This window comes from Saccopteryx leptura, chromosome 2 (assembly GCF_036850995.1).
Source record: "Saccopteryx leptura isolate mSacLep1 chromosome 2, mSacLep1_pri_phased_curated, whole genome shotgun sequence".
In the NCBI taxonomy this organism is placed as follows: Eukaryota; Metazoa; Chordata; class Mammalia; order Chiroptera; family Emballonuridae; genus Saccopteryx; species Saccopteryx leptura.
The window spans coordinates 320,272,278-320,297,121 of record NC_089504.1 but is presented as its reverse complement, the minus strand read 5'-3'; the positions used below and the strand labels follow the sequence as shown (position 1 = coordinate 320,297,121).

The following is a 24,844-nucleotide window of genomic DNA, read 5'->3' as shown; positions in this document are numbered from 1 at the left end:
GAGAGACAGAGGGAGAGAGAGAGAGGAGAGACAGAGAGAGAGAAGGGGGGGAGGAGCTGGAGGCATCAACTCCCATATGTGCCTTGACCAGGCAAGCCCAGGGTTTCAAACCGGCGACCTCAGCATTTCCAGGTTGACGCTTTATCCACTGCGCCACCACAGGTCAGGCTTACTATTATTTTTTTGTATTTTTCTGAAGTTGGAAACGGGGAGGCAGTCAGACAGACTCCTGCATGTGCCCGACCGGGATCCACCTGGCATGCCCACTAGAGGGCAATGTTCTGCCCATCTGAGGGGTTGTTCTGTTGCAACCAGAGTCATTCTAGTGCCTGAGACAGAGGCCATGGAGCCATCCTCAGCACCTGGGCCATCTTTGCTCCAATGGAGCCTTGGCTGCGGGAGGGGAAGAGAGAAACAGAGAAGAAAAAGAGAGGGAGGGGTGGAGAAGCAGATGGGCGCTTCTCCTGTGTGCCCTGGCTGGGAATCGAACCCGGGACTCCTGCACACCAGGCTGACGCTCTACCACTGAGCCAACTGGCCAGGGCCTAATCTTTTATTTTTAAAGTGCTATAATTTAGTTAGAAGAGAATTTTACAGATACTATCTCTTGAAATTGACATACCTACAAGGTAGGTAGAGAAAATAATTACTATCTTCACTTTGTAGGAGGAACAGAACAGAGACTCAAAGAGGTCAGTAACTTGCCCAAAGTGAAAGGATTCATTATTGTGGTGTTTTTTTTCCCCCAGAGACAGAGCAAGAGTCAGGGAGAGGAATAGACAGGAATGCAGAGATGAGAAGCATCAGTCATCAGTTTTTCATTGTGGCACTTAAGTTGTTCATTGATTGCTTTCTCATATGTGCCTTGACCATGGGGCTACAGCAGACCGAGTAACCCATTGCTCAAGCCAGCGACCTTGGGTCCAAGCTGGTGAGCTTTGCTCAAACCAGATGAGCCTGTGCTCAGGCTGGCAACCTCGGGGTCTCGAACCTGGGTCCTCTGCATCCCAGTCCGACACTCTATCCACTGCGCCACCATCTAGTCAGGCTCATTATTGGTTTAGCTGGCATTAAAAGCCAGGTTTTATTTTCCAGTCCAGTGCTTCTTTTAGTACTGCAAATTTTGGAGGGCTTAGTGGTTTTCCAAGGTGTGACAGTGACATTCTCCTCTCTCTGTCCTCTCATTCCTAGAATAATGGTGTCCTAACTCAAGAGGGGGACTTCAAGGAGGGGCCCATTAATAACACAAGGGGCTCTAAAAATATAAAACATTTTTAAAATAATTGGCAACAACTAAGGGACCCTTGTCAAGACCAACTCTTTTGAAGAAAAAGCATTTCAGTGCTGATTTTTATTTTTAAATTTTATTTATTGATTTTAGAGAGAGGAAGTGGGAAGGGAGAGAGACAGAAACAACAATCTGTTTCTGCATGTGCCCTGACCAGGAATCAAACTTACCACCTTTCTGTTCAGGATGATGCTCCAATCAACAAAGTTATCCGCCAGGGCAGTGCTGATCTTTATTGAACAGAAAAAATATTCCTAGGGCCTTATACTGTTGTAGGGAAACCACAGAAAAGTAAAGGCGGTACTCTGAGATTTTTGTCAATGAGTTTAATATATGTCCATAGGTTACCATTCATATGAATGTTTAAATTACAAAATTAGCTGCCGTGGTCCAAATGTGTGGGACTTTAAGAAAGCTTTTATTATTCAAAAGATAGCTAAGCATATCAATTTTGATTTCTAAAATGTGTTTTAAAGGTTGTAAAACAAGGCTAATTCTAGAATTATATAGCAGTAAAATTTATTTTTATTTTAATAATTTAATGAACTGTTAAAAAAAATTACATTTGTATCTCCCAGTTGACACATTTCTGCATTAACCCAGAGAAAAACTCATGTGAAAAGTTTCCATGCAGTTACAAAGGTAGCAACACATTCTGTTTCCACAGCAACTGTTACTGCCTCAAAACACACTTGCACAGAAAGCATCAGCAAAAATACACCTGCCCACTCATCTCCCACCAAAAACCCCAACCCTTTCCCTCCCTGGCAAAAATCACCTGGTACGAGCAGTGACTTAAAAAATGCTTTCTTAGTAGGAAGCATTTATAAAATGCAGAGATCTGAACAAGCTAAATGCTCGTGCAGATGGGCCTCTCCCCCAAGAGTTCCTTCCTCAAGCAGCAGAAAGAACTCTCAATAGTTTAGGAAAGCTCATTTTGAAAAGTATATTTATGCATATTCATGGCTATTCTTTGAAAGAACATACCCATCCTCAGATGTGGAAGAGATAAAATAAGGAGAAGCAAAGGGACACAGCCACAACACAGAGAACAGGGCTTCTCCACGAACATCCAATAGGGTGCAGCAACCAAGAAGGGAAACATCTGTAACTTCACATAGACCACTATCTGCTCTAGGTGAAGCAGTGAATTTTTTCATGCATTTGTTATTCAAGAAAAACATACAATCACTTAAAATACAGCATTCACAATGTCATTAGCTTATGGTATCAGATAAGGAGAAAACTGTGCTCCTGTACTATACCTAGAATTTTCCATGTACATATCAGCATCATAAAGTCTACAGATATCCTATAATACTGTCATCAGCACCCCCCACCTACAAAACACACACTGAACTACACTGTTTTGAGTCTCTGAAATTTCAATACCACAGATAGTGTTTTAAATTTTATTTTTTGACAAGTTTAGACACAGAAGAAAACACCAAGCAATGTTTATTGTGCAATTCCAAGTTATTTGTGGGATCTTGGTTTAGAGTCATTCTTTATAGCTGTTTCAACAGCCTAGTTTAAACAAAAAGCAATAATCTAATGGTATAGCTATAATTTCATGATATTTCTTCAAATATAATAGCACTAAAAGCACTGATGATTCATGTGATAATTTTAAAAGTGTCTTAAAACTATATAGAGTTCATATATCATTCTTTTCATAAAATAATCAAAATAATTTGATTATCTAGAAGAAAATTACTAAAACAGAGTCCTTCCAATGTATCTTTAACTCCAAACCAAAAACAGAACAGATGATGAAATAGGGATTTCTGTCACTAGGAGTGTTTGAACTTCAAAATGAGAAATAAATGGGCATTTTTTATGTTTCCTGTGGATTCGGAGCTCACAGGTGGCATCAGGACTCAGATCTCTGGGATGACTTTACATGGCTTTCACCTTGATTTGTTTCATTTTCATTTGCTTCTTTTCCAATTTCTTCTGCTCACGCCTCAAGGCAGCTTCCTACAACAGAAAGAGAGAGAAAGAATCCAAACTAAGCTCCAAGCATGTTTAAAAAATAAAAAATAAAAACTAGAATACTGCCTATATTATAATAAAAAACATCTAGATTGCACCATAAATAACATTCCAGAAGATAGTTATAAAAATTGCTAATATCTATGTTGGTAAAAATTAACATGAAATGAAACAAAGATAACTAAAATCTCAAGAAAGAAACTAAATACTACTACATTTAAGCTGGCTTTGTGAGTCTGGTCTGATTTTTTCTTTTTTTTTTTTTTTCATTTTTCTGAAGCTGGAAACGGGGAGAGACAGTCAGACAGACTCCCGCATGCGCCCGACCGGGATCCACCCGGCACGCCCACCAGGGGCTACGCTCTGCCCACCAGGGGGCGATAATCTGCCCATCCTGGGCGTCGCCATGTTGCGACCAGAGCCACTCTAGCGCCTGAGGCAGAGGCCACAGAGCCATCCCCAGCGCCCGGGCCATCTTTGCTCCAGTGGAGCCTTGGCTGCGGGAGGGGAAGAGAGAGACAGAGAGGAAAGCGCGGCGGAGGGGTGGAGAAGCAAATGGGCGCTTCTCCTGTGTGCCCTGGCCGGGAATCGAACCCGGGTCCTCCGCACGCTAGGCCGACGCTCTACCGCTGAGCCAACCGGCCAGGGCTCTGGTCTGATTTTTTCTATACCCAGGAAACACAAGCTCAACTTTCATCATAAGAATTATACGTATTTAGGCCCTGGCTGGTTGGCTCAGCGGTAGAGCATTGGCCCAGTAGGTGGAAGTCCCGGGTTTGATTCCCGGCCAGGACACATGGGAGAAGAGCCCATCTGCTTCTCCACCTTTCCTCCTCTCCTTCTCTCTCTCTTCCCCTCCTGTATCCAAGGCTCCATTGGAGCAAAGTTGGCCCAGGAACTGAGGATGGCTCCATGGCATCCACCTCAGGTGCTAGAATGGCTCTGATTGCAGCAGAGCAATACCCCAGATGGGCAGAGAATTGCCCACTGGTAGGCATGCTGGGTGGATCCCGGTCGGGCGCATGTGGGGAGTCTGTCTGTCTGCCTCCCTGCCCCTGCTTCTCACTTCAGAAAAATACAAAAAAAAAAAAAAGCCTGACTTGGTGGTGGCACAGTGGATAGAGTGTCGGACTGGGATGTGGAAGACCCAGGTTCAAAACTCCGAGGTCAGCAACTTGAGCACGGGCTCATCTGGTTTGAGCAAAAGCTCACCAGCTTGAGCCCAAAGTCACTGGCTTGAGCAAGGGGTTACTTGGTCTGCTGAAGGCCCGCAGTCAAGGCACATATGAGAAAGCAATCAATGAACAACTAAGGTGTTGTAATGCGCAACAAAAAAACTAATGATGCTTCTCATCTCTCCGTTCCTGTCTGTCTGTCCCTGTCTATCCTTCTCTCTGATTCTCTCTCTGTCTCTGTAAAAAAAAAGTATTTGCCAAGAATTTGTACTGCAGTTCAGAAAACCTTAAGATATAATATTTGAGCCGGTCCCTTCCCACTGTCCCAATTCCTACCTCCATCAGTCATCCTTTCTTCAACATGATCCATGCCTTTCCAAATTATGTTAGACACAAGTGTAAAACTACCAATATACAGAATATGGTATACAGTTAAGAGGAATTTATTTTTGTTAACATAGTTAATCTCAATAAATGTGAAAGAAATGTTCATCTTCAATAATTCAAAAAATGAAAAATGAATGAGATACCATTTCCCCTCTATCAGAATCATACATTTATTTATCCATTTTAGAGAGAGAAAAGAGGGGAGGAGGAGGAAGCATCAACTCCCATATGTGCCTTGACCAGGCAAGGCCAGGGTCCCTCCCTTCCCCTCCCCCCTCCCTCCCTTCCTTCCTTCTTCCCTTCCTTCCTTCCTTCTTTTTTCTTAAATACTTTATTCACTTTAGAAAGGAGAGATAGAAACAGATAGGGACAGACAGACAGGAAGGGAGAGATGAGAAGCATCAATTCTTCATTGTGGCACCTTAGTTGTTCATTGATTGCTTTCTCATATGTGCCTTGGCTGGGAGGTTCAACCAGAGCCAATGACCCCATGCTCAAGCCAGCGACCTTGAGTTTCAAGCCAGTGACCATGGGATCATGTCTATGCTCCCATGCTCAAGTCAGCAACCCTGCGCTCAAGCTGGCAACCTCAAGGTTTTGAACTTGGATCCTCTGCATCCCAGGCTGATGCTCTAGCCACTGTGCCACCGACTGGTCAGACAAGTTATGTAACTTTTACATGATAGAATTGAGGTTAGTTCACTTCTGACTTAAGTTCTAGGACCTCCTTTTTATTTTTTTTACAAAGACAGAGAGAGGAACAGATAGGGACAGATAGACAGGAAGGGAGAGAGATGAAAAGCATCAATTCTTTTTTAAAAAATTATTTAAATTAATTAATTTATTTTTAGATTTTATTTATTCATTTTAGAGAGAGGAGGCAGAGACAGAGAGAGGAGGAAGGGAGGAGCAGAAAGCATCAACTGCCTGACCAGGCGGTGGCGCAGTGGATAGAGCGTCAGATTGGGATGCGGAGGACCCAGGTTCGAGATCCCGAGGTCGCCAGCTTGAGCACGGGCTCATCTGGTTTGAGCAAAGCTCACCAGCTTGGACCTAAGGTTGCTGGCTTGAGCAAGGGGTTACTCGGTCTGCTGAAGTCCCGTGGTCAAGGCATATATGAATGAGAAAGCAATCAATGAACAACTCAGGTGTCGCAATGAAAAACTGATGGTTGATGCTTCTCATCTTTCTCCATTCCTGTCTGTCTGTCCCTATCTATCCCTCTCTCTGACTCTCTCTGTCTCTGTAAAAAAAAAAAAAAAAAAAAAGAAAGCATCAACTCTCATATGTGCCTTGACCAGGGAAGCCCAGGGTTTTGAACCAGCGACCTCAGTGTTCCAGGTCGATGCTTTTACCCACTGCGCCACTGCGGGTCAGGTGAAAAAAAAAAAAGCATCAATTCTTCATTGCAGTACTTTAGTTGTTGACTGCTTTCTCATATGTGCCTTGACTAGGGGCCTACACACAAGTAACTCCTTGCTCAAGCCAGTGACCTTGGGCTTCAAGACAGCGACCATGGGGTCACGTCTATGATCCCACGCTCAAGCCAGCATCCCCTCGCTCAAGCTGGTAAGCCCACACTCAAGCCGGTGACCTCGGGGTTTTGAACCTGGGTCCTCTGCATCCCAGTCTGATTCTCTATCCAATGCGCCAGTGGTCCTCAACCTTTTTTGGGCCACGGACCGGTTTAATGTCAGAAAATATTTTCACGGACCGGCTTTTAGGGTAGGATGGATAAATGTATCACATGACTGAGACAAGCGTCAAGAGTGAGTCTTAGGCCCTGGCCAGTTAGCTCAGTGGTAGAGCGTCGGCCTGGTGTGCGGGAGTCCTGGGTTTGATTCCCGGCCAGGGCACACAGGAGAAGTGCCCATCTGCTTCTCCACCGCCCCCCTCTACTTCCTTTCTGTCTCTCTCTTCCCCTCCCGCAGCCAAGGCTCCACTGGAGCAAAGTTTGCCCAGGCACTGAGGATGGCTCTGTGGCCTCTGCCTCAGGCGCTAGAATAGCTCTGATTACAGCAGAGCACGCTCCAGATGGGCAGAGCATCGCCCCCTGGTGGGCATGCTGGGTGGATCCCGGTCAGGCGCATGCGGGAGTCTGTCTGACTGCCTCCCCGTTTCCAACTTAATACAAAAAAAAAAAAAAAAAGAGTCTTAGACAGATGTAACAGAAGGGAATCTGGTCATTTTTTAAAAATAAAACATCGTTCAGACTTAAATATAAATAAAATGGATATAAAGTAAGTTATTTATTCTTTCTCTGCGGACCGATACCAAATGGCCCATGGACTGGTACCGGTCCACGGCCCAGGGTTTGGGGACCACTGCACTGTGCCACTGCCTGGTCAGGCTGGGACTTCCTTTTTCTTAAACTTATTGTAGTTTCAAATCCTAGAAAAAACTGGAGATCTTTTTTCATAGGAAAATGAAAGGCATTATGTCTGTTAATGATTCCAGGTAAAGTCTTTCAGTGTATCCATTAAAAAGCCATATTTATTTATAAAGAAGGCTGCATAGCCTGATGAGGTGGTGGTGCAGTGGACAGAGCATTGGTCTGGGATGCTGAGGACCCAGGTTCGAAACTCCAAAGTTGTCGGCTTGAGCGCGGGCTCATCTGGCCAAGTGCAGGCTCACCAGCTTGAGTGTGGGGTCACAGACATGACCCTATGGTCTCTGGCTTGAGCCCAAAAGTCGTTGGTTTGATCAAGGGATCACTGGCTCAACTGGCACATATAAGAAAGCAATCAATGAACAATTAAAGTGCCACAACAATAAGTTGATGCTTCTCATCTCTCTTTCTTCCTGTCTGTCTGTCCCTGTCTATCCCTCTTTCTGTCTCTCTCTCTAAAAAAAAAAAAAAGTTTAGCCTGACCAGGCTGTGGCACAGTGGATAGAGCATCAGAATGGGATGTGAAGGACCCAAGTTTGAAACCCTGAGGTCGCTGGCTTGAGGGTGGGCTCATCAGCTTGAGCGAGGAGTTGCTGGCTTGAGCGTGGGATCATAGATATGACCTCATGGTCACTGGCTTGAGCAAGGGGTCACTCGCTCTGCTGGAGCCTCCAGTCAAGGTACGTATGAGAAAGCAATTATTGAGCAACTAAGGTGCTGCAACGAAGAATCGATGCTTCTCATTGGCCTTCCTGTCTGTCTGTCCCTATCTGTCACTCTCTCTGACTCTCTCTCTGTCTCTGTCAAAAAAAAAGTTTACTTGGACCATGGGGCACACATGCTAGCTTTTATTAAAATTCCTAATTTCTGCAGTGGGGAGGTGGTAGAGGAAGAGGAGGATACAGGCAGGATAAATGGTGATGGACAAGATTTGACTTGGGGTAGTGAACACAGAATACAGTGTACAGATGATGTGTTGTAGAATTTTGCACCTGAAACCTGTGTAATTTTCTTAACCAATGTCCCCCCAATAAATTGAATAAAAAGGAAAAGAAAAAGATTCCTAATTTCTTTCTCTCAACTAACTAAATGTCCCAAGTCTGAGATGCTAAACTTTTAGCCTGTGTACATTCCTCCACAAAATTATAGCCAATATAGTACAAATAGGTGTCCTCATAAATCTTAGTTTTACCCCGATTTTAAGAAAAATTTGTCTTACCTCCAGCCTGCGCTGTTTCTCAGGATCTTCCTCATTCATGATTCGCTCTTTCTCTGCTCTTTTCTTCTCCTCACGCCGAGACTGGGCAGCTTCCTGTCTTTGCACATGCGTCAGCTTCAAGAAGTTCTCTTCCACCCGAGCTCGGTTCTTATCTGCTTTTTGTTTGCCCTTTCCCCAAGAAACAAAGAGTTTCATAAGAAATCCATTTTAATATAACAGAAGTAAAATCCCATTTCATATTCTTTCATAAAACTACTCCCCTTTAGCACTTTTAGCACTTTCAGGTAAATTAGCAAACATACAATCACTGAAATCCTTGATAGGTGATACCCCAGCAGAGGAAAAAAACCAATAATAAAAGGTACCAACTTATAATAAAGGCTGTAGGTCTTACTTCTCTATTGAGTCGGAACTTTTTGGCTTTGTCAATAGAATAGATCACCATATTCATCAGGGGTAGCAAAGCCTCCATATCCTTTGGGTAGGTGTTACCTGAGCCAGGCACTGTAAAACAAAGCCATTTTTACTATTGAGTTAATGGCAGCATTAATACTTATGAGTCACCCAATTCTTTTTTTTTTTGTATTAAAAAATTCCTTTTTCCACACTTCTTTCTTTTCTTCTTTATTGAATTCACTGGGGTGACATTAGTTAATAATTTCTTCACATTTCTTAGGCAGCTAAAATGCAGCAGAAAACTAAAATATATACAAGTTTCTCTTACTAAAGAAACCCAAAGGTAATAAGCAGGCACGGGGTTAGTTTTAATGTACTTTTTTTACAGCTCTCACTTAGGAAGGAACAATACTCTTCTTAAGGTCATTTCTCAGAAAAAAGGGAACCCAGCCAGGACATGGAATACTTACCATTAAATGTAAACAGTAGTGTCCTCTTAGTTTCAGGTAGCTTTAAAGGCTGACCTTCCCTGTTATAAAAGAAAAGGCTACTTAGCCCTGGCCGGTTGGCTCAGCAGTAGGGCAACGGCCCAGCATGTGGAAGTCCTGGGTTCGAATTCTAGCCAGGGCACACAGGAGAAGTGCCCATCTGCTTCTCCATCCTTCCCCCTCTCCTTCCTCTCTCTCTCTCTCTTCCCCTCCTGCAACCAAGGCTCCACTGGAGCAAAGTTGGCCAGGGCACTGATGGTTCCATGGCCTCCACCTCAGGCACTAGAATGGCTCCGGTTGCAATGGAGCAACGCCCCAGATGGGCAGAGCATTGCCCCTTAGTGGGCATTCCGGGTGGATCCTGGTTGGGAAACATGCAAGGGGTATGTCTCTCTGCCTCCCTGCTTCTCACTTTGGGAAAATACCAAAAAAAAACAAAACACACACACACACAAAAAAAAAAAATAGAAAAGGCTACTCAGAACACAAAAAAATGTTCACTATGCACCTAAGTCACCCAGTTCATTGAGATGAACAGATACCTACAAATCAGTGCAGTATTTGGCTTGTCATCCCCAAGTCAAATATAATCTCAGAATCTGAAGGAGCTTTACATGTCATCTGATTCCCTTGTCTATCTAATAAATGCATTTCCAAGTGATCTTTATCTGATATCCGAACACCTACAGTGATGTCCTCTCCAGGCAAGTTACATTCCATCTCACCTGAGGAACCAGAAATGAGCCTATATTTAACTACGAGGCCCCTATTTTATTTTTAGTAAGACCTATATATATATATTTTTTAGTAAGACCTATATTTTAAATAAAATTTTTGCTTATTTTTATGGGTTTTAATGTTCTATTTCTAACTCCTATCTCCCTTCCTATAAGGAAGCATCTTATTTTGAGCCAGGCTCAGAATAAATTTAGAAACAATCTACTATAGCATATATAACTTAGTTCTGGCTCACCAAAGATTCCCTTGTAATCCTTGACTATTAGTTTCGCTCCCCTCTCCCTAAAAGGCTCCATGGTTACAATAATATGGTACTTTGCCCACAGTGTTAATATTGATGTGAGCAAGGCAACAATACCCAGAGGCAAAAGGACCCAAGTAATTCTGACAGAAGTGAAAACCAAGAATGGCTTTGTATGCAATTCCACAGCTGATGAAAGACTAGCCCTTAACCAAAAATTTAGGTCAGAGCCATTTCTTCACCAAGGGTAAACTTAAGTATGCTCTCCTGAAATGGGATATGAATTCAAACAACAAATTAAATATCAGTATATGTACATTCAAAAAATATTACTATATACCTAGAACTATGGGCATTGAGGGCATCTGATAATAAAATAGGAAAGAATATAATCATCCAATATTGAATGAAGAAAGCCAGAAAAGGCCAGATTTGCAATTAATCAAACATAGATTTGGACCCTAACCAAGTGTCTGTGTGGATAGAGCACCATTCTAGTGCGTGCAGGTTGCAAGTTCAATCCCTGGTCATGGCATGTATGAGAAGCATCAATGAGTACACAACTAAAAAACTGAACAACTAAGTGCAACAACAAGTTGATGCTTCTTTCTCTCTCAAGTCAATAAAAAAATTAAAGAAATAAAACTTTATACATTTGTATCATAAATTAAAACAAACAAAAAAAAGAACTAAACTACAAAACAAAGAGATTAACAATTGCATTTTCTTAGTACTAGCCATTTTGTAAAATTCTCTTCCAGGTCATTGAGTAGGTGATGCACACATCCAGTGATACATGCAAACTGGGGGCTTGTCTGACTCCATAGGTTTCTAGCTACCTTCATGACACATGTAGTCAAAAGCAAAAGAAAATACGGGAGTCATGAACTTCTCTCACTCATTTAGTAAGGGCTACTGTAGAAGCACCTTGCAGGTGGCTTCAACAGAGAATGCTAAAAAAGAAAATCGTGTTCAATATGTTTATTTCATACGTACTCTTGCATAATTTTTGGACCCGAGAACTGGTCTGAGAAATGAATGGATTCAATCTTGTCAGCATAGTGTGTAAGAAAGTGAACCATCTGAAATAGAGAAAATTATTTTTTTTAAAGTAGTGTCTGATGCATTTCTCTTTTTTCATAAAGATATTTGCTTTTCAATCTTCCTCACTTTTGTACAATGTCATTAAGGCTAAAGTTTTTAAAAATTAAATTTCGGCTCTGGCTAGGCAGCTCACTTGGTTCGAGTGTTGTCCCAAAACACCAAGGCGGTGGGTTCAATCCCTAATCAGGGCAAATACAAGAATCAACCAATGAATGCATAAATAAATGGAACAACAAATCGATGCTTTCCCCCCCCCTCTCTAAAATCAATTTAAAAATTGTATTTAAATAAGATAAGGAATCTCTCTACTTAAAACTAGTACCTTTTCTTTTTAAAAATGGTTTCCATTGATTTGAGATTGTGAGAGGAAAGAGGCAGGGTGGGAGAAGAAGAAGAAAGAGAGAGAGAGAGAGGAATCAACTCATTGTTCCACTTAAGTTGTTCCGTTTAGTTGTGCACTCATTGATTGCTTCTTGTACTTGCCCTGACCAGAGACTGAATCTGCGACCTCAGCAAACTGGAACAGTGTTTCATCCACTGAACCACCCGGCCAGGGCCAGTACCTTTTCTTGAGTAATACCAATACTCAAAGTGTTCTTATTGAGCAGCTAAAAATATGTCTCAAAATAATGCTCTAAATAAAAGCATGGAGATAAAATCTCAAATAACTTCGGGAGATTCTTCATAAACACATCACCTTGAACTTACATTTATAACTGTCTTTGAGCTATCCTACAGATATGCTGTTACCACTATACAACCAATAGAAAAAAATGGCTCTCTCTATATCTCTCTTATACTAGTAGAAGCTAAAATAATGGCCTAAATGTCATAGTGATAAATATTAAAGTTGTAGCCCTTTACAAAAAACCTGAAAGCTATCAGCAATCCTAGAACAATTTGCTCTTGATTTAGAGAACATCTTCACTAACCAAAATTTTTTTACAAGTTAATCTATTGCTTAAAGGAAGTATTTTAATATTTGTGTGGGAAAGGTATACATAACTAATGCATTGTCATAAAATGAAGAACTTATACAGTGTGACTCTTAGGGAGAGTGCCCTGTTAATGCCAAGTCTGCAAATGTATGCCTTCTATAGCAGTTACCTTTGTATCCATCATTCCCTCTGTGACTTCTCCCATCTCTGACAGGATGGCCAAGGAGTCTGGCAGTCCATACTTTGCTCCAGACTTAGGTTTGTCACTACAAAACTCACTCTAGAGAAAGAAGTAATTGAAAGTAAGACGACATTTTATATGCACCGACTTTTTCTTCTCAAGAGAATATGTACTGACCTATTTCAAAGTGGTTAATTATGCTATGCTCTGGAGCTGAATGTCTATGTAATAAATAGACACAGTTTCTACATATATTTGAGTTGAACAACACGACATACCAGATCCTGCATCTCTTTCTGCAGTCGTACCAAGGCTTTCCGAGTACCGATAGCAAATACATAGGTATCCATGTCTTCATCATTCATGGTTACTTTTATTTGCTTAAAAAACAAACAAATAAACAAATAACTCACCTGTTATGTTCTGTTTTAGAAAGATTTCTAAGATGGCCCCCAAGTTTCCCACCCCGTGGGGTATACATCCTGCCTGTCAATGTGAGCAGGACTTGTGAACATGATGGGATACCACTCCCATGTGTGATGGATACCACTCTGCTGTGTTATACAGCAGGAGATCCCTAATCAGCTGACTTTCCTGTTAATCAAAAAGGACATTATCCTGGCCTGGCCTGGCCTGTGGTGGCGCAGTAGATAAAGTATTGGCCTGGAACACTGAGGTCACTGGTTTGAAACCTGGGGCTTGCCTGGTCAAGGCACATATGGGAGTTTATACTTTCTGCCCCTTTTCTCCCTCTCTCTCATCTCTAAAATGTATAAATTTAAAAAAAAAATTTTAAAAGTTAAATAAAATAAAGGGACATTATCCTTCTGACTGACCTAATCACATCATCCCCTACAATAGTCGCACACTGAGTGGAAGATGGTCTGTCCAAATAGAAAAGGGTCCATTTTTTGGCAAAGGACATAAGTTATCAGAAACTTCAGGAAGAATCCAAGCAAAAAATGGAATAAGCTCTAAGAAGTTAAGAATTTGTCTGTTCAGAGAAAATCAGCAGGAAGAATACATACCACTTGATCACTCACTGGCCTCATCATCCGGGCCAGGACATTCAGTAAGTCCTGTCTCTTGAGGAACTGGGAGAAACAAAACAAAACAAAAAACAAGAAAACGTTTTAACTTCTACTTACTACAAAGAAAAGATCCTGGAGGGGGAATCAGATGCTTCAGATATATTTGACATTTGCCAGTTAGTAGTAGAAAGATTAATTTTAGACCTCGTTTTAAGTCAAACATGAAATGATGAAATACTAGGAGGATCTGGAATCACATTAGAAAAAACAAAAGGTAGACAGATACATTGTACCAGAAATTCCCTACTTACCCTGAGCTGGATAAGCATCCCTTCACAGCACACTCGACCAGAACACCACAGGTTGTAGATGTGCTCGTTCTCCTGGTTCAGCTTTCCTGTGCTTGTGGCTTCTTTGTTTGTTCCATCATCCCCTAGCGGTAAACCACTTAATATGACTCCCTGAAAATCTTGGGGACTAATTACCATATCCTCCCTCCACTCTGATCTCACAATGATCATAGTTTTACAGTGGCAATACTTTGCTATATTATAGAACTCTCCTTTGGACAGAGATGATAATAGATGGCTATCCTTCTGTTTACTTTTATAACTCTTTATTGTCTCCATAAGAAAAGTAGACTCTATCTAGCATTATGTCTATGTACTTGTTAGTTAATGACAATCAGCTAGGAGTATAAATTTTTTTTTTTTGGACAGAGACAGAGAGAGGGACAGATAGAAAGGCAGGGAGAAAGATGAGAAGCATCAATTCTTCATTGCAGCTTCTTAGTTGTTCAGTGATTGCTTTCTCATATGTGCCTTGACCGAGGGGCTAAGGCAGAGCGAATGACCCCTTGCTCAAGCCAGTGACCCCTGGTTCAAGCTGGTGAGCCCGCACTCAAGCCAGATGAGCCTGCAATCAAGCCAGCAACCTCGAGGTTTTGAACCTGGGTACCCCGCATCCCAGGTTGACGTTCTATCCACTGTGCCACCGCCTGGTCAGGCTAGGAGTATAAATTTCTTAAGTAGATACAAAATGGACAAATCAGTTTAAATGTTTCTCCTAAAAATTAAAAACAAAATACTCCTTTAAAGTGAATAAAAAATACCATTACTTTGAACTGTTTAACTTTCCTATGAGTTCACTTTAACCAAGTTTACTTTTCCAACAGCAAAATTATAACAGTAGTATTAAGAGCTATATTGGAGATCCAAAAAAAGCTCAATTTACAATCATTTTCTCATTTCATTAAGTGTATAAAAGAGATTGTTCAACCTCACAAGGTAAAGCCGACTGATATACCAAAAGAAAACAAACCAGACATGGAAGGCATTAAAGGCTGCTTGTTATTTTCCTGACCTCCAGGTGAGAAAATACACTGAAATAACAAGGTATAGCAGAGAGCACATGGAGTTTGAAAGCAAGTGGACTAAGTTTAATATTACAGTTGCAACAGAATAGCCTAAGTTTCATCATTTCTGGATTTCAGTTCCTTCCTTAGGAAAACAGAAACTATCCAGTTGAGGTTGTTATAAATAAGAAACTATAGGTAAAGTACCTAGCAAAACACGGAAACAGTCTGCTGAAGAGCAGAGCAGATGGCTACTTGCTTGCTACTGTATTAAAGGGAAACAAACTGTTACATGCCAGAGGTAACACCTTACTCCCTATACTCCACAACTACAGCGGCTCCCTAAGGTACTTCAGCATACACCTCTTAAGAGAATCTGAGATGCAAGTGCCCAGAATCTGAGGGAATTTTGAGAGATTTCTAATTTCTAAAAGATTTGAAAGCTTTTATCAAGCTACTCAATATGTGAAAATTCCTTGCTTTCTTTTCTTTTTTTTTTTTAAAGATTTTGCTTATTGATTTTTAGAGAGAGAAAGAGAGAGAAAGAGAGAGAAAGAGAGAGAGAGAAGTGGGAACCATTAACTCAGTAGTTGCTTTCTGTATGTTTTGACTGGGCAAGCCCAGGGTTTTGAACCTGAGATCCCAGTGTTCTAGATCAACGCTTTATTCACTGCGCCACCACAGATCAGATCAAAATTCCTTGCTTTCAGCCAGACTTTTATCGATTTGTTTTGATAACACTGATTATCTCATCCAAATCAGAAGCTGTTTAGTAATTGTTGGTTAATGACATGAGAAAATTATTTCATAAACGCAATTATGTAGTATAAAAATCCTAACAAAAATGGGATCCTTGAAAGAAAATACAAAAGCATCCTCTTTGGCAGTCCATGAAAGCAGTTAGATGCTTACACTAAGGGGAATAAACAGTTTAAAAAATATTTTTTTAAACTGATTTTAGAGAGGAAAGAAGGGGGGTAAGGGGAGGAAAAGGGGGGGAGAGAGAGAGAGAAAAAAAACATCAATTTATTGTTCTACTTATTCTTGCCATCATTGTTGATTCATTTTCTTTTTTTCTTTTTAGAGAGAAAGAAAAGGGGATATGGGAGGAGCGGGAAGCATCAAGTCAAAATAGTTGCTTCTTATATGTGTCTTGACCAAGCAAGCCCGGTGTTTCAAACCAGTGACCTCAGCATTCCAGGTTGATGCTTTATCCACTGTGCCACCACAGGTCAGGCATTGGTTGATTCTTGTATGTGCCCTGACATGAAGGGATTGAACTCACAACTTTGGTGTATGGGAATGACGCTCTAACCAACTGAGCTAACTGGCCAGTGCAGGAATAAACAGTTCTTACTAGATGGTTTTCAAGCCCGCAGCAGGACTTCTATTAGTCTAACTTACCTACTAAGGTAAAGTTGCTCTCCAAAAGCTCTCTATGAGTATTAAACCAGGCTTGAGCAAGGCGACTGTTTTTGTTCTTCCCAATGATATAATTCATGATATAGGCAAGCAGACCAGTCACCATCAAAATTTCTAGATAATAACTCTCCCAACTGTTCTGGAGGTGTGCAGGAACCTAAAGAAGAACAATTATTCTGTTTAATGTTGGTTGAGGCTGAGGCTGAAGTTGAACTAATGGGATGAAGGAGAATGAGAAAACTTATAAACAGAAGTAGATACTTTAGATAACTGTCACTAAATATGGTTATACTTTGAAAATTAGCCCCATTTTGATTTTCCAAGTTGGCTTTGTAAAGACTCTTTAAGGAAATGTGAGGACAGTCAAATGGGATAAAATAAATAAAGGAAAGCTCTTCATATTAAACTTGATTCTGAGTCCCACACCAAAATAAATCCAGTGTCTACTGTTCATCATTCCTTGATAAATAAAACTATGAATGCTAGAACAAAAACACGGGGGTTGTTTCTCTAGGTGTGGAGTTTTATCAGAAGAATTGATGTCAAACTCTTCCACAGCTCCCAATACTACACCAACACCAGCTATATGTCACTAATATTTCAAAGATTAACAACAGCAAGATATTTTTGTTGGTTTCTTTGGAATTCAGAATCCTGTATACCTACATCGACAATTGTTATTGGGTCTTTATTTTTGCTAGAAGAGGTATCTGGTTTGTCTTCATAACCTTCAAATTCTTCATCATCATATGGCTCATTCTCTGTATCTCCCTCCTACAAAAATGAGGCACAATGTTTTTCCCTACAAATGTTTCCAGCAATTGTATCTCATTTTTATGGGCAACAGTTATAGAGAAAAACATGTAAGGAGCAAGCACAGAACACAGCGATATTACAGGTTTTTAACAAATGATGACTCTCCATGCTTTTGAACCTTGAGTTCTAAATGATATAATTCCTACCCACACACAGAATCTATTATCTACCCCTTCCCCCCAACAGGCTTTCCATAGAGGAGAAAAATACAATTCATTCTTCCATCAATGTGAAAGGTGGGAACACTCCACAAAACATTTAGAACAGCTCTAGCTACTAATCACAAATCAAGATACCATAAAGCAAAGGTCTCCCTAGACCTGGGTCTTTGTGTAAAGTACTAGTTACAAATTTTCCCATCCTTCCATTCCAATTTCCCAAATCAATGAAAAAGAACCTTACCTGGGTATCTGCATCTTCAAAATCTCCTTCTTGGTTTTCATCCTGTCCTTCCAACTCCACAGTGGTCTCGTCTTCATCATCTTCAGTGGTAATCACTCGTTGAGGAGGTTCAGTAACAGAATCTTCTGTGACATCCTCAAATTCAGCAAAGTCATTATCATCATACTCTACTATGTCTTCCTCATCCTCAAAATCATCAAATTTGGCTTCAGAGACACTCCCGAACACCAAAAGGACAACACAGACAGCGTGGAAGACTTTCATTGCACCTTAAAAATGAGTTAAAAAATAAACCCTAAATGGACTGCTACTCTACACATACCAATCAAATTTGGAAACAATTAAAAAAACATATCTATGACTCTCTCCTGCTTTTCTCTTAATTTCAGATAGCATTATAAAAAAACAATGAGGTGAGGGTAAAGGGGCCTAGGTTCTAATCTGGACTCTGTCACTACTTATCTGTAAAATCTTGGACAAGGTATTTAACTCAGTGGTTTTCTATCTCTGGTGCCAGTCCATGAAAGAGTGAACCACCTTTTAAAATGGAAATACAATTCTTCATTCACAGGCTGTACAAAAAAAGTCCACCTCTCAGACAGCAGTCTGCTGCTCTCTCCCCTGAATTTGTCTCAAAATCAATAGGTACCTGAATTTTTCTGTTTTCATATTAATATCAATCCCATTTTCCCAGTCTTACTTATTGAAAAAAAAAGTAAAATATCTAATTTCTCACTTTCTTTTTCCTTTGAAATCTAAACAACCACCAAATCCTGGTGTTTCTTTCTTTGATTTCCAAAGCCACCATGACAATCCATGTTACCACCCCCTGCTGAAGAACCACAGTATTTTCCTAACTGGTTTCCTGTCTCAACTCTCCCTATTTCTCCATAAAAAACATGACCATCTTTCTAAAACACAACCTTCATTACATAAGAATTTAATAACCTTCAAAAGCTAAGGAATTCCTGCCTAACCTGTGGTGGCGCAGTGGATAAAGCATCGACCTGGAGCACTGAGGTCGCTGGTTCAAAACCCTGGGCTTGGCCCTGGCCGGTTGGCTCAGCGGTAGAGCGTCGGCCTGGCGTGCGGGGGACCCGGGTTCAATTCCTGGCCAGGGCACATGGGAGAGGTGCCCATTTGCTTCTCCACTCCCCCCCCCCTCTTTCCTCTCTGTCTCTCTCTTCCCCTCCCGCAGCCAAGGCTCCATTGGAGCAAAGATGGCCCGGGCGCTGGGGATGGCTCCTTGGCCTCTGCCCCAGGCACTAGAGTGGCTCTGGTCGTGGCAGAGCGTCGCCCCCTGGTGGGCAGAGCATCACCCCTGGTGGGCGGGCCGGGTGGATCCCGGTCGGCGCATGCGGGAGTCTGTCTGACTGTCTCTCCCCGTTTCCAGCTTCAGAAAAATACCAAAAATAAATAAGTAAATGTTTTTTTTAAAAAAAACAAAACCCTGGGCTTGCCTGGTCAAGGCACATATGGAGTTGATGCTTCCTGCTCCTCCCTTAAATGAATAAATAAATAAAATCTTAAAAAAAAAAAAAAAAAAGCTAAGGAATTCCTGCAGAATATAATATAAAAACTCTGGCTTTCACTGCTCTTCATAAAATGATCCTACCATATCTAGTCAAATGTACCTTCACTTAGCATATGACCATGTCAGATACTAAGCCAAGAGAAGTAAAACATGACTCCTGAATAATCATAAATTTGCACAAGAATTCAGTTTCAAGGATAAATGCTCCAGTTTTTCTTACAATAGTAAAAGTTTTGAAATTCTTTGGTTAAACTACAGTACATACAAAAAACAAATTTACTTTTTGTCCATTAAATTAAAAATTGTTACAAGTTAAATCAGAACCCACATTATTTTAGAAGCAAATACATTTAAACAAAAATGTTAAGAAAACACATACATCTACATATAAATTATTATTATTTTGTATGGTAGTATTGTGGGCATTATGCCTTTATTTTTTGTTATATTTTCTAATTTTCCTATGATGTGCTTTTGTAATAAAAAGAAAAAGTTCTTTAAAAAATAAAAAGCGGCCCTGGCCGGTTGGCTCAGTGGTAGAGCGTCGGCCTGGCGTGCAGGAGTCCCAAGTTCGATTCCCGGCCAGGGCACACAGGAGAAGCGCCCATCTGCTTCTCCACCCCTCCCCCTCTCCTTCCTCTCTGTCTCTCTCTTCCCCTCCCGCAGCCAAGGCTCCATTGGAGCAGCGATTGCCCTGGCGCTGAGGATGGCTCTGTGGCCTCTGCCTCAGGCGCTAGAGTGGCTCTGGTTGCAACCGTGCAACGCCCCAGATGGGCATAGCATTACCCCCTGGTGGGCATGCCGGGTGGATCCCGGTCGGGCGCACGCGGGTGTCTGCCTGCCTCCCCGTTTCCAACTTCAGAAAAATACAAATAATAATAATAATAATAAAATAATAAAATAAAAAGCATGGTTCCTGCACCAGGAAAAGGTACTGTAGACCCTGCTTAGCTTCCGAAATAAGACCAGATTGGGTGCTTTCAGAGTGATATGGCATTAGACAGAAAAGGCACTGTAGAGGAAGGAACAGCTATAAGCATGAAGGCCTAAAAAAACATTTATTAGGAGTTTGATATGATGTTGGGTTTATAGACTCAAGAGGGGGAAATGGAGCTAGAAAGGCCAGCAGGGGCCAGATCATAATGATTCTTACTTAAGCACCACACTAATAAGTTTAGATAATTAGAATCAACTAAAGGATTTAAGTAGGAGAGGGACACTATCAGATTTGTAATTCAATCCTGACAGCTCATTCACAAGGTGAACTGGAGAAGGGCACCTGAGGCAGGAAAAATACATGGTTGAAATAATTAGAGAAAAAACAGGGCTGAACTGGCAATGATATTGGGAACAAACAGGAAAACAGATTTGACAGTTTTAAGAATTACACTTGTGCCTGACCTGTGGTGGCGCAGTGGATAAAGCGTCAACCTGGAATGCTGAGGTTGCCGGTTCAAAACCCTGGGCTTGCCTGGTCAAGGCACGCACATATGGGAGTTGATGCTTCCTGCTCCTCCCTCCCCCTTCTCTCTCTCTCTCTCTCTCTCTCTCTCATTCTCTCTTCTCTCTAAAAATTAATAAAAATTAAAAAAAAATTTAAAAAAAAAAAAAAAAAAAAAAAAAGAATTACACTTGTTAGCATAAAATCTTTGGATATAAAGAATATGGGAAAAAAAGATGTAGGTGAGTCCAAGTGTTGGCTTAATTAATAGTTGGACAAAAAAAAATAGTTGGACAAAGTCATCCTTGAGATAAAGAACAATAACGGAGGAAAATACTGAGAGAAAGGCAATAAATTAAATTTGGTACCTGTTGAAAAATTTGGAGTGTTTCTAAACAATATGTTAGATGATTAGCATTTATCTCTTTTTTTTTTTTTCATTTTTCTGAAGCTGGAAACAGGGAGAGACAGTCAGACAGACTCCCGCATGCGCCCAACCGGGATCCACCCGGCACGCCCACCATGGGGCGATGCTCTGCCCACCAGGGGGCGATGCTCTGCCCATCCTGGGCATCGCCATGTTGCGACCAGAGCCACTCTAGCGCCTGAGGCAGAGGCCACAGAGCCATCCCCAGCGCCCGGCCATCTTTGCTCCAATGGAGCCTTGGCTGCGGGAGGGGAAGAGAGAGACAGAGAGGAAAGCGCGGCGGAGGGGTGGAGAAGCAAATGGGCGCTTCTCCTGTGTGCCCTGGCCAGGAATCGAACCCGGGTCCTCCGCACGCTAGGCCGACGCTCTACCCCTGAGCCAACCGGCCAGGGCAGCATTTATCTCTTAATTTTCACTATATCCCTAAAAGGTATAATCTATCTTACAGAGGGAATAGTTAGAAATATAAGTCTGGAGTTCAGGATACAAATCTAAGCTGGAAATAAGAGATGGTATAAGAATGAATGAGATTCTGCAGGGGGTATTAAGAGTAAGGTTAAATAAAAGTTTTGAAATAAATCATTAACAGCTAAAAAAAAAAGGGTGGGCATAATAGGAAGAAATGGAATGGGAAACTAAGAAGAAATGGTTAGAGAAAAAGAAGAGACTCCAGTCAAAGTGGCATTATAGAAGTCAAAGGAGAAGCACATTTCTAAGAAGGAAACTGAGGTGTTTCAATAGCTGCAGAAAGTTCAAGTAAGATAAGGGCCGAAATTTTCCAAATGTTAATATGGAAATCAGTTTTGGCAACTATAGGCAAGTGGTAAGGATGGAAGCGAGAATGCAGGGAGTTCAGTATTAATGGAAGTGAGCAGGTGGCACAGGGAGTATGTACTACTCTTTCAAGATGATCTGGGATAGTGAATACTCCATATCTCATATTTACAATACCATAAATTCTTCAAGGAATTAGTTCACTATCAAAGTTGCCCAATACTTTGCAACCCATGGCTGCTGAAGAAATACTCTTTGAACCGGACAAAGTTCATAAATTTTGAGACACAAGTAATTTGAGAAATGCCATATAGTATATCCTTTCCAATATTTGATCTTTGAGTTAGCACCAGGAAACATTTTATGGGGAAAACATAGCTGCCTTCCCAACCAACCTCAAAAAGTTTTGGGATGTGTCCTCAAACATCCATAGCTTCCTTTAATAATCTTTTATTACAGTCAAAAGTAGAAGAAACATAAAAAAGAGCAAGAGCCCTGGCAGATTGGCTCAGTGGTAGAGCGTCGGCCTGGCGTGCAGGAGTCCCTGGTTCGATTCCCGGCCAGGGCACACAGGAGAAGCGCCCATCTGCCTCTCCACCCCTCCCCCTCTCCTTCCTATCTGTCTCTCTCTTCCCCTCCTGCAGCCAAGGCTCCATTGGAGCAAAGTTTGCCCCGGGTGCTGAGGATGGCTCTGTGGCTTCTGCCTCAGGCGCTAGAATGGCTCTGGTTGCAACAGAGCTACACCCAGGATGGGCAGAGCATCGCCCCTGGTGGGCATGCCAGGTGAATCCCGGTTGGCGCATGTGGGAGTCTGTCTGACTGCCACCCCGTTTCTGGCTTCAAAAAAATACAAAAAAAAAAAAAAGAGCAAGCATTATGGTGTAGTTAGACTTGGTTTAATGTCAGCACTACCATTCGCTAGTCATATGATGTTGGGCTACTTAAAATTCCCTGTTCTTCACTTAAGAAGAGATACCATTGCCTTATAGGGCTGCATTGGGTGCTATAGGAGATTTGTGCGTGGCACATAGAATTTGCTCAATAAATATTAGTTTCTATTATTTCCTTCCCTAGTACCTTATGAAAACCCTTTAAGACTTAAAAACTTCATTTTTAGTAGTATTTCCCTTTTTCAGGTGTTTTAAATTTTTTCAAATAGAAGCATCTAAAGGTTAACACTGACACAATTATCTTAACTGCCTGCCAAAAGGTCTGATCATTTCAAATTAGATTTCTTTTTTTTTTTTTTTTTTACAGAGACAGAGAGAGAGAGTCAGAGAGAGGGATAGATAGGGACAGACAGACAGGAATGGAGAGAGATGAGAAGCATCAATCATCAGTTTTTCGTTGCAACACCTTAGTTGTTCATTGATTGCTTTCTCATATGTGCCTTGACCGTGGGCCTTCAGCAGACAGAGTAACCCCTTGCTTGAGCCAGCGACCTTGGGTCCAAGCTGGTGAGCTTTTTGCTCAAGCCAGATGAGCCCGCGCTCAAGCTGGCGACCTTGGGGTCTCGAACTTGGGTCCTTCCACATTCCAGTCCGACACTCTATCCACTGAGCCACCGCCTGGTCAGGCTCAAATTAGATTTCTAATTAGAATGTTCACACCATAAAAGCTTTTCGAAGATAACTCAGCATTGTAACAGGGCTCCTTAAAGGTTATTTAGGTTAAAATCATACAAGCCATTTATGTCTTGGCCTTTCCTCTCAGATCTCTTTACTCCACCTGTCAATTTATTTCTCAAATGCACAAGACCCTGGCAAATGCACAAGTCCTGACTGAGACTCCCTGGGCAGGGAACATAAGCACTAACAAGTCTGGTTGGATTATCTTCTTGTGCAAGCTCACTTGGCAGTCTCTCACAAATTGGGCCTGGATTTTTAAAACCGAAGAGGAGTAAGTAGGGGAATCACTCACTCCTTGTTGCCGTTTTGAATTAGGCTTTTCTGACAATAGCCAGACTATGGGACTTCTGAAGTCACGTAGACATCCCCATCACCTCACACACGTTGAATTAAAATACGTTTTGTGTCAGAAACCTTCAGAGATGGTTGCTTCGGTTAAACCACTAGGGTCTAGTGCCCAACGACGGAGAATCAATTCATCCCAACGTCTACACTCCATTCTCCCTACTGTACACACTGTAAGCTTCCTCTAACTTTGCCCTTCTGGTTGGCATTTACTCACAGATCTGTGGGGAAGTTCCCCAAAACCGTTAAAACCACCCCAATCCGGAATACCAAGAGAAAATGGGCCTCTGGGTAGACCGAGTCTGCTAGTTCATTTTAAGAAAGTCGGGAGAAGTGGGAAAGAAAGGAGACCCATGCATGCATGTCACCACAGGCCTGACTCAGGAGGTTGGGTGGGAAAAGGGACGGGGCTAGGCCACGCAACTCAGAGTGACCACTCGGCCTGGCCCAACTAAGGCGTCGTGGCCCACATCATACCTGTACCCGGGGCAAGAAACTGGCTCAGAGCTCCCGCGGCTGCCACCTCTACCCCGCGGGCCTCTCGGCCTGGCCGCCGCTTGTGCGGTCACCGCGGCTTTAGTACCCCTGATGCCTCTAGAACACAGTTGTACCAGATAGTCCAGTCACACCGCTCCACTCTTCACGTAGCCTCCACCATCCGTTACGTAGGCTGCGTGCGGCCCCTCCACGCCTACGCGCGGCGAGGGGGCGGGACGCAGCTTCTCAGACCGCGCCAGACCTCCCCCACCCCCGCCCAGCGGAGGCGAGGTGGGGCTGCTGGGGAAATTACATAATCCCGGCCCCTGGGCCGGAACTGCTCACGCCAATGCCAGCCCTCTCTTGTCGGATTCAGTCAAGTTGTCATCGCACTGAACTGGTGCTCCGGAAGTTAAAGGTGGCCATGCTCCAAGGGACCACGTGTCTAGAGGCACGCGGAGAAATGTTGCCCCGCTCGTATTTGCAAAGGACCAGAGTTTAAGAAATCGACAATTTTATATATATGAGGTTTCGGCCTAAGCCCTTTTCTTGGAATTTTTGGGCGGCTCCCTGTCAGTGCTACTCTTTCTTCACTCCCAGGCCCACTTCCTACATAGGCCATAAACACTGCTCATCCAGCAGAAGAGCCTTGTC

At 42.2% G+C, this 24,844-nt stretch overlaps 1 protein-coding gene across 2 annotated transcripts; it reads right to left on the bottom strand.

The window, feature by feature from the left end:
- Positions 1 to 1,594: 1,594 nt before the first annotated feature.
- CCDC47 (coiled-coil domain containing 47) lies at positions 1,595 to 24,512 on the bottom strand. 2 transcript variants are annotated; one of them, XM_066363046.1, is made up of 13 exons: positions 24,325 to 24,512; positions 17,565 to 17,833; positions 17,013 to 17,120; positions 16,329 to 16,503; positions 13,882 to 14,003; positions 13,568 to 13,633; positions 12,818 to 12,919; positions 12,528 to 12,638; positions 11,313 to 11,398; positions 9,320 to 9,378; positions 8,848 to 8,957; positions 8,454 to 8,621; positions 1,595 to 3,268 (listed from the first exon to the last, which is right to left on the bottom strand). In XM_066363046.1, the coding sequence occupies exons 2-13, from the start codon at positions 17,826 to 17,828 to the stop codon at positions 3,188 to 3,190; spliced, it is 1,452 nt and encodes a 483-aa protein (XP_066219143.1). In that variant the 5' UTR covers positions 17,829 to 17,833; positions 24,325 to 24,512; the 3' UTR covers positions 1,595 to 3,187. The 2 variants fall into 2 exon arrangements, with proteins under 2 accessions (XP_066219143.1, XP_066219142.1); XM_066363045.1 differs by having other exon boundaries at positions 24,191 to 24,510.
- Between the last annotated feature and the right edge of the window lie 332 nt (positions 24,513 to 24,844).